This window comes from Puntigrus tetrazona, chromosome 24 (genome assembly GCF_018831695.1).
Source record: "Puntigrus tetrazona isolate hp1 chromosome 24, ASM1883169v1, whole genome shotgun sequence".
Taxonomy (NCBI): Eukaryota; Metazoa; Chordata; class Actinopteri; order Cypriniformes; family Cyprinidae; genus Puntigrus; species Puntigrus tetrazona.
In genome coordinates, this window is record NC_056722.1 from 20954630 (window position 1) to 20965454 (window position 10825).

Sequence of the window (10825 nt, forward strand, 5' to 3'; positions counted from 1 at the left end):
TAATGAAATTTCTTGGCCAGTCAAATGATAAAGTTGTTAAGGGTTTCTTACATTAAATGTATAATGAATAAATAAAATGGCCAACTTTAGGGCAGTTCGGGGTTAGAGACTATTTCATGTTTTGCAAAAAAGTATTTTACGCTCACCAAGGCTGCATTTATTTGATCAAAAATGTAGTTTGTGAAAAAAATTGTGAAATATTATTATAATTTAATATAGCCATTTTCTACCTTAGTATATTTCAAATTGAATATATTTCTGTGACGGCAAAGCTGAATTTACTCGTCTTCAGTGTCACATGATCATTGAGAAGTCATTCTAATGTGCTGATTATGAAATATTTCTGATTATTGTTAAAAAATAGTTGTTTACTTGTTTTTTTAGTATTCATTACTGCCACTTTTGATCAATTTAATGCACCCATGCTAAATAAAATATTAATTTCTTTATTTATTTTTGAATGGTAGTGTACTTCCAGTAGTTTCAACGGTAGTCTAAGAATTTTTAAGTTATACTGTAAAAGCTAGTAATCCAAAGAGGAAGGGAACTGTGATTGATCATGATGATACGTGTCTCTTACCTTTCCTGGCCCGGGAGAAAAGTTTGATGCTCACAGGAGACGTGGAGGGATTTGTGGAGTCTTTGGAGGATGAGCGAAAGATTCCGGTGAAGCTGCGGCGACGTGAACACTTGGGCGAGGAGTCGTGGTTCGAGGAATAGGGGAAGATGGTTTTGGGAGATCCAGGGCTGTTTCTGAATCGGGCCGGAGCGGACATGGGGCTAGAGGGCCGACTGAACGGACCCCGGCTGAAGAAGTTTTTGGTCGGGCTGGCTGAACGGCAGCTAAGCTCCCCCTGAAGAGTAAATACAATTGAATACAATCGTGTTAGAACAGATTTATACATTTCCTGAAGACTGAAACAATCAAAAACATATTGAGAGAAACCAACCTGGTCTCACAAGCATGGGTACCTCTATGGGCTTTTTGTGCGACACCATTTTTACGTTTCACTGCAGTTTTAAAGAGAAATGTCCACTGAGTGGCGCTAAAACACTGGTTCAATATGTGAAACCTGGCACATTTTTTTGTTTCCTCGATATAGGTATGTATTGCGATGTATTGCAAATATTTAAAAGTTAATGCTCTATCATGTTGGAAATATGCCCTACACCAAATCCAACCCTAAACCTACTGATAGTGTTAACAAAACTGATATAAAAAATGCATTTGTTGATGCACCCGTTCCATTTTTTGCAGATTTGATCTGTTTTGTCAAACCGTTATTCCAAAGGATTCAAACTGGAGCTCCTCGTCTCTCAAGAACATCTCTGTACATCAAACCTACAGTCTATGAAAGCCCATAGATATGAAGCTGGATATGTGTGATGCTAACATTCAAAAGCATCAGTTTTTCAAATATCCCAGCATACTGATATTGTTTCGTAGTAATAACGTAAGTCATTGTGCGAAAATTCAATGCGTGACAATGAGCACTAGAGGTAGAGAGAAACGTTGAGGTTTTAAATCTCAGAAAAATCATGAGTGAATGGCATTCTCTTGACCACTGACAGCGTGTTTGAAGGACATGGACAGACACTGAGATACTGAATGAAGCGACGTCATAACATTCAGATAAATCGCGAGTCCTTTTCAATCACATGGGAATTTCACACAGCAAAACATCCAGACAAAGCCACAGAAAACTGTTTAGACAGCCAAAAGAACAGATGGCCTCATTTTGTCAAGAGGCTTTTGTTAAATCAGAGAGGCTCACACTGTGGCATAAATACCTCACTGTATACCTAAAAACACTACATAACTATCCCATCTTGCTCGCTCACTTGCTCTCGTGATACAACAAAGTGGGAATCAAAGAAAATTACTCTAAATGTAAAATGAAAAGCTAATTCAACATGTTAATACAAACGTGTGTGTAGTAATAAAAAGATAAATAAATAATAAAAAAACATTACATGTATTTATATATTTATGCATGTATGTATTTACGTATTTCTTGTATTTCTGTAAAACACAATTTCTAAAGAACATCCTGGCCACTGCTGTCAGTAAAATAAAATAAAAATGAGGAGTGGGATTGCCAAGCTGCAAAATGACAAAAAAAGCACCATCAAAGTGTTATATAATACAACTCTTACACTATATTTTAAGTCTTATGAAGAAACGGGGCAGCTCTTGTGAGGAAAAGACAGAAATTTAAGTTGTTTTTCCATGAAAAACCTTGAGATACGCTCAGTTCTTCTGGGTATATTCATAGCGATCTGAATGAATTGAGAAGCGCTTCAGTCAGATCACAGAATCAGAAATGTTTATTTAAGAAATGCTCACATTGTCTGGAAATGTGTAGAAATGTTTTATTTACAAATCAGACTGATCCAATTCTAAAAGGGATATATCTAAATAAAATGATGTAATTAATTGACCCTCACGTCACCAACTTAATGATTCATTGCAGTGATAGAAACAATTTAGCAAATAATTTTATTTTGGGTCAAAACCTGTCAAATGTTTTCAGTAGACTTCAGTAGCACAAGTATAAATCAGTTTCGTTAAACTTTCATTGTGCTTTTAATTAATTTTTAATGTGACAAGGGTCTGTGTTTCACACACACACACACACACACACACACACACACACATAATATCTTAGAAGTTTAGAATGACAGAATGATCAATAATTTTTATTTGAACTATGACTTTAAAAGTCTGAAAAGGCTAAGATGAACCTCTCTTTTGTACACTAACCACTTTTGTACACTTTTTATTCTGAGTCCTTCTGTTGCCATGGCAACATCTGTTTCTGTGTTGAAGAGCTGATGGAAAAAAAGTCTTCACTGACGTTGAGTTTTCACGGTCCTGAACCTTTGATCGCGAGATACATGAAACATAATGACGCAGCAATTCGCAACCTTTCAATGCACACTACCCTTATTTTGGTTCTGATCCAGAAGCTAAGCCATTCCTCTGGCAAACAGCACAAGGCTAAAGCATTTCATTTGCACACAAATGTTGGTGATTCTGCATCGACCTTGCCTGGGGTTAATAAAACATCTGTTCAACAAGGAGAAATATTAGCTAATATCCTGAGCCCTAGCAACAAAAAACATTGGAAAATCAGTGAAGTGGAGCCGATTACATCTAATCATAAAATGTATACTCCAAAACCTCCTAAAGCATCAAAAGAGCCCTTCACATTCAGTGACTCCAACTCACCTTCAACAGAACACCAGCCTGACAGCTATCAGGTGATTTATCTCCTCTCTAGCCTTGCCTTGCTGGCCTCTATGGCTGATTGGTTGTCAGATATGATGATTTCCCAGAATTCCTTGGGAATGTTTACAAAGGTAACAGCTGAAGAGCAGATCCTGAGTTCCTAACCAATATGCGTTAAGACTAATGACTACAATAACAGTGGCACTAAAAGGTATTTGGACACATAAGCTACATTTAATTTCTTAAAGAATGTCCTTAAGATTTTTTTTTAAAAAGGAATGAATACTTTTACTAAACAAGAACATTGCATTTGATAGTTAATACATTTGATTTACACAAAATTGTCAATTTTAAATAATTAATTTTAAATAAATTCTGTTCTTTTGAACTTTGTGCTCATCAACGAATCCTGAGAGAAAAGAAAATGTATTTTGTAAAACATTAAGCGGCACAGTCGGGGTTAACTGTGCATCAGATGAGAGGTCAGTACAGGCAAAAAGTACCACGGTAGACATAATTACAAATCAGGTTATTAGAGCAGACTCGTATCCCATCAGAGTGACAGAAGAGATTGAGGGCAACAAGGATATGGCAGCTTTCAGACCGGAGGCTTTCTGACTGACGACACAAATGGTTCTGCAATTTACACAGCTATTCGCATTTCAACAACCTTTTGTGTTTGAAAGACCATATAGCAACTCAGTACAAGACAGCTCAAACGAAGGTAAAACATGCAAATTTCGACTGATTTGATATCAGTTTTAGTATCACTCCAAAATATGTTTTGTCGTGTTTTTGAACTATCAGAAAAGATTGAGCAATAACTGTCATAACTTAGTGGGATTTTAGCTTTAAGGGTTAGTTCACCCAAAAATAAAACAATTGGTGTATATGACTTTCTTCTTTCAGATGAATCCAAACTGAATTATTTAAAAAAAAAAATGTCCTTGCTCTTTCAAGCTTCGTAATGGCATGGGTTTGTGTTCAACAGTCCAAAAGTAGTCAAATAAAATACACGGCTCAAAACATGCCTAGCTAAAGTATTTTTGTAAGAAAAATACACATATTTAAAAAGATATAAACACCTTTTTCTTTGTTGGTGGAAGCTAGAAGAACAAAGACACCTGTCATGAATAAGAAGCACAAAATTAGGTTCTCTCTAAAGAAAAAAATTGGAAGATTTTGATATGCCTTGAGGAGACAGATTTTCTTTTTGTAAATAAGGAACCTTTGCTTCTGTAAACAAATGTTGGTTTTCGCGAGACACATACCCGTATGCGTACGACAGTTATGGATGTTTGTCTTACAAAAGTGCACTGATTGACTACAGGAGGCCTTGTGTGTGTGTGTGTGTGTGTGTGTGTGTGTTTGGTTTGTGTTACCTTGCACACGCCGTCCTTGTTGGCATGTTCTGCATCTCCTTCCAGGAACGGCATGGCAAAGGAGCTCAAGTCCTGCGGAGGACAAACAAACAAAATGATTGAAATCACTTTCATGACTGCGGCACCCCTCATTTACTCCATGAAAATACCACGATGAACAATTCGCATATCTACAGCGGCTTTCTTCTAAATGGATCAAAGGTTAAGCTCAACCGTACTCCAAAATCACAAGGAATTATACAAATAACAGGCACAGAGGAAAGAGCATAAACGGTTTAGACGGTTAAACAGAAGCACATCACAGAAGACAGATGGACACTCTGTGGGTGATCCATCTAACCTGCACTGCCCGGCCAGGAATACAAGAACAATCTGAAAGAACTCACAGCAGATCCAAAACGTCTCCACTGTCCTCCTTCTCAAAAATCCACTGACTTTTATCAACATCAGTCACTGCAGCTTCATCCCTACTTCTTTCAGACAACGTATCATCACCGCCATGTACTGACAACTAAAAACACAGACACAGCCTCTGTCATTTAAACCGGTTTTCATGGTAACATGATCTTATGTGACCGCCCTGCGTTTTTTTTTCCAGTCTGTGCGAATGTATGTGAGACCTGCAATGCACAGATTAAATCAAGCATCGCTAAACTTCACAATAGACCCTCACTTCTGGACTTTTCCTGCAAACCCAACTGGGAAAAAGTGTTTGTTCTATTTTATCAGGCCAGCTTTATTAAGAAAAATGCTCAAGACAAGCGTGATAAATTGCGTGGGGGGTTGAAATGAGATAAATGTGATCAGTTCATGAAAATCGCCCTACAAGGATCCCTTCCAAGCAAAATATATTCTGAGAACACTTTACTAACATTCACATTAAGTTATAATAAACCTATATGCTTTCTACGAAAAAATAATGCATGCAAAAAAATGTGCGCAAGCACATTAACATCCACCTAAAATGTTTTAGTAGCACCATTAAATAACTTAACATTAATGAAATAACGTTAGCTTTGAGAAAACCTTGCCAGAACACTCTGAGCATGCTGGGATAATTCTTATACAACATCAAAAACATTTTCACAGCTAAACGAAGAAACTAAGCACAGTACAGCAGCTTGCAAACTTACGCGCTGGTTCTTCAATTCTTCGTCCATTTTGCTGCTGTTTGCTAGAATCACGCACTTACGAAGACTAGCACCTAAACTCACTCTGGCGGTAACCTAAAGCTCACTAAAATGCTCAGAATGTGTAAACGTGAAGCAGTGACATTTCAAACAACAGCACAAACCACAGAGTCACTAAAGTGCATTAACTTTATCCTCATTTCACAATCCGCTATTGTAGCTGCACAGAGGACATGATTGTTTAGCAGTCACTCCGTATATTTGAGATGTATTAGTGTGACCTGTGCAGTTTAAAAACCCTTTTGCAAGCCTGACCTGTTACCTACTACACAGAGAATTACTGGGACTGGGGAAGTATTAAAAACACTGTTATTAGTGAAAGTTTTCTAATGCACTTTTCTTATACATCCATTTACTTACTGAAATCAATACCGATGAAAGCATTAGTGGTCGACTGGTGTGTTTTTTCTACGGTTGATGACAGAAAGTGGGGTGGAAGACGGATGACAAACTAAAAATGTCAAATAATGTCCATTAAGGGCATTTGCAGTCATCTAATGCATCTTTAAAAACTTTTCAGATGTGTTTTTGAGCAAATTTCTAAATTAATATGCATTTATCATAATGTAATTGTTTCATAAATTCAAAAAAAGTTTTTACTAATTTAGACAAAATCTGTGCATCTCTATTAGTACTATATTTGCAATAAACCTGTTTCTATAAATACATATAAAAAAATAAAAAAATAACTGTTGATTAAATGCTGAATGAGTTTTATTCATATTTATTATTCATTGTGTTTTAGCAGTATATAACAAATCTGAATAAAACTGATAATTATGAAGCATTCGTTAACTTAATGTGATTCTCAGCCAATGATATTGCACCTACAACCTTTCTCAACATAAGCACTAGCTTTATTCCTATACTTGATGTATTTGTTATTTCGGTTTTTTTTCCCTCACCATTGTAAAATCCAAAACTGGCTAGGCGCTTTTAACATCCTTTACACGTCTTCTTCATTACAGCCTGACTCATATTGCTCCTCAACATGCAAATCTTCTCGTCTCACAACGGGTCAGTCATATCCATGGTAACAGGATTGACTTTCAAAGCCTGAGACAGCAGTTCCGCTCCCAACTGATAGAAACGTCAGCAAAAGCCAAGAAAAACCAAACCCTTGAGATAAAATTCAAATCAACGTCCTTAAAAAATGTTTCTTGCTTGCAACGTGAGCATCAACAAGTAGCCTGCTCAAACGGCTTGACTTTCACAGCAAGTTGGCCAGATGTATTGTCTGTCGCCACATCCCATTTATCGTACTACACCTCCCAAACCGATCGACAGTAAAAACACAGATCCGAGTCAGTTTCCTTATCTAGGAAAGACGGACCACAGCCAAAGTAGAAAAGCCATCTGTCCTGTAGACAGGGAGCTCAAGGCACCCCGCCTCCATATCCTTGGAGCCCGAGACCCGATTACAAGCCCATATTTGCAGGCTAGAGATCAGGACAAAATATTACCTCTGCGATCAAGCACTGGAGAGCGATCAAATAAAACAGCACCCCCTCAGATACACAGAGCTGCAGCGTTCTTGCATCTAGACGCGAGCATTCGGAAATCCCATTAGACGAATGGAGGGCTGCTCCAAGGAGCGAGGACGGTCGTAACTCACTGACATGATACAGCACCTCCCTTCAGGAACACGGAGGTCAGTGGGGCAGGTCTGGGGATTTGTGTGTTTATACCTAAATAAACCTAAATGCAGGAAGGTTACAAGCTGGCTCGCAGCTCTGTCTGTTTGTGTATGGATAAACAGAGAGAAATACAGCGCAGGTAATGACCGAGGGAGAGATTCGGTGGGGGTCCGCAAATCGTTTCGAAATGTGACAGACATCAGGCACGTCCAAGGCAACCGTTCAGCATCTGACTGTTGCCATGAGTCACAAAAGACACAATGCAACAGCATATGTGAGTCACGGAGACAAAGCGCCGGCGATGTTGAAGTTTATAGAGTACAGATATTTGAGCGCAATATTTGAGACTTGACTTTTCTCATTTTTGTACCTTTTGAAATCAAGATCAGCAAACTCTGGGGCCCCGCAAAGGTCAAAGGGCACAGCAAAGGATCACAATTCAACCACGAGACACATATGGTCTCCAAAATGTGGGAACCCTTGTGAAAATGTAGTAGGGCTACACTTTGGCATGAAGGAGCACTTACTTTAATACATTAATATCAATACTATATACTTTAAAATAATATATATAAGTGCAAACTAATGTTTTCAGATGCTTTGTTTTATATTATTTACAGTTAAATAAAAAAGTATTAGTTTAAAAGTATTGAATTCAGTTAGCGCTTTTGTTTCATTGTCATAATATATAAACATAGTTTTGTCAAATACGCTTTAAGGTTTAATAATTGCACACGCGATATAAAGCACGCTTCTTTTTAACAAATCTGTATAGTACAACATTGCACGAATCTCAGTTCACCACACTATAAATAGTCACCTGCCACTGAAAACTAAACACTAATAACCAAATTAAGCTTCAAACAGCAATCAGAAAGATATATTTGTGTCTATTTTTGTATTAATTCAAAATATAGGGAAATCGCTGAACCCATTGCTTATGTACACAAAAGTGCATGTGGGTTCATCCGGGTTGATTACACGCGTGTGCATATAACAACGCTGGCTTCCCGACCTGTACTTCAGTCATTTATTTACCAACATTTTACGAGCAGTAAATGGGGTTAAATACGCTAATAGTTTACCGATTTTAACTCGAACGTCTATAAATGTCGGCCATTTTATGAGTGACAAGAAGTTCCGAAGCGATTTTCATATTAATGCCCTTTACAAGATTCATAAAACATTAAAACCTACATTCTGTGCACGAACGCGTGCTATAAAGAGCTTTATCAACGTTTGGACACAGTGTTCACCTCTACGGCCCAAGATTGTTTACCCTCGTGCATATTTCACATATACCTGATAAAATGTCAGGAAACTGGCAAAAATGCCACGATGCAGCTTGCATGTCCTTCGCAGAGCCCCTGTTCCCTACTGATAAATATTGTTTATATTGTTTCTATTACTCAGTAATGACACAGATCTGATAATGACAGTAAACAGAATTAGCAGGTGATTACTCAGTGGCGGTTTCATTATAGCTTGAGCCGACCAAAACACTGCTCATTGTGCAGGGATTACTTTTTCCATCTAACGATTATAATTGCTTCTTAGCATTTTATTAGCAAAATAATAAACTAAAAACCTGACATTGTGTAAAATGCTACATCTGTCACTCTCGCTGTGTTTATACAGGATCAGTGTCATCGTTGGTTTATTAAAAGCATTCGTGATTCTCTAAACATTCATTTGGGAAAACACATATTAACTGACTGTCATCTGTGGTTCTTTCAGCAATTAGAGATGATGACTGGCTCGGTTTTACTCAGTCAGGTGTGGCCCGATGGAAATATGGTCCACACCTGGTCAAAACGTATTCGTTGCTATTCAGGAGATGGTTGATTTGAATATAATGATCCTAATACCAAGATGTTTACTTCGACAGATATGACAATGTTTTAAATATGCACATATTAATTCAATCAATAAATTAAAAATGAATTAATAAATATAAATAAAATGTAAATAAACTTTTGCAGGATCTCATAATATTGCATTTCGCAAACATATATTTAAAACCGAGTATGTTCAATAAACACAAGAGAAAAACACATTTTTTTTTTCATTTGATAAAATAACCTTCTAAAATAAAAGTCAAATCAATTTACTGCAGGTCATTTCACAATGTCATCGCGAGCAAAGACAATATGATTAACATTTCTGAGTTTGTATCATTTTCCAGTCCATGCCCACAACTTCTGTCTTTGAGTCTGTTGGAGAAGAACATCAGTATCGTCAGAAATGAACTTACAGGCATGTTTATCCGAAGCGACCTCCTTTTTCTTGAATTTTTCTTCTCATCTTTCTTTTTAGGATCCATCGCAGTGCTGCCCATCTCCCAAAATAATGTTTTGTTCTTTGGCAAAGGCTTACTTAACGCTGGCAGCGAGAACAAAATCCATTGCTCTTTTATGAGAGCAACAGAATAATAATTTTCTGTAATATTAAAAATATATGTGTTGATTTATCAGGCTCTCGTACGAAAAAATATTGACTTCATTTCTGATATTTGCACCCTCGGTATAAAAAAAAAACTTGAGCAAGAACAGAAAAGGTTAGCAGGATGAGATGCTCTCCTGTTCTCCGTGTGGAAGCATCAGCGCGTGAGCACAGAGCTTGACGAAACCCGCGCCGCATCCTCCTGTCAATCAAATGACGTACAGTCCAGGGGGCTGGGCTACGAATAATATATTCAGTTACTACGGTTACAAGCCCGGATGCTGCAAAGACCAGGAACAAGGTAGGGGAGAAAATTTTTTTGTAAACTGTTACAAACTTTAAGTAATAAGTCAATTATGAAACAGCAGAAAAGAACTACATGACTATAAAACCCATAAAAGACGGAGATCAACACACACATATATAAATATATATATATATATATATATATATATATATATATATATATATATATATATATATATACGTGTGTGTGTGTGTGTTTTAAACATTTTTAAACATGAGATAACTTGCTCTGGTTAATATGTAACAGCTTACCTTTATGAAAATATGCATGTCCTGAGAACACGACCTTTCATTTAAAATCACACGCAAATATTTATATCTGTATATTTCTATATATATCAATATATAGATATAATAAAATAACTGATACACCCATTTAAATAGGCCTACCAAATGTTAGGTTGAATATTAACATCTAGCCTATAAATACATATATATATAAATAGCCTATATTTGACATTTATTATAACGTGTTTGGTCTTCATTGAAGTATGTCCAAAGTCAGAACCCTCCCTGAATCTTTTCATTTCTCCTGTTATTAAACTCTTATCTCTAAATGAGCAGAACTCAAACGCATCAAGAACAGGAGCTAGTTGTTACATGCCGCCATCTAGCGATGGTAACTATGCTGTGAGA

At 36.9% G+C, this 10825-nt stretch overlaps 1 protein-coding gene across 3 annotated transcripts in view; it reads right to left on the reverse strand.

Annotated features, from left to right (window-relative positions):
• Positions 1-10044, reverse strand: part of prkag2a (protein kinase, AMP-activated, gamma 2 non-catalytic subunit a) — a 49357-nt gene extending 39313 nt beyond the window's left edge. The window contains exons 1-3 of one of the 3 annotated variants that reach the window (XM_043226664.1): positions 9696-10044; positions 4615-4686; positions 581-854 (exon numbers count right to left, since the gene is read on the reverse strand). In XM_043226664.1, coding sequence (XP_043082599.1) covers positions 581-854; positions 4615-4686; positions 9696-9779 — 430 coding nt within the window. In that variant the 5' untranslated portion in view covers positions 9780-10044. Of the gene's footprint in view, positions 1-580; positions 855-4614; positions 4687-5000; positions 5099-7267; positions 7416-9695 lie in introns of those variants that run through there. The other 2 variants (XM_043226667.1, XM_043226665.1) reach the window with 2 other exon arrangements.
• Between the last annotated feature and the right edge of the window lie 781 nt (positions 10045-10825).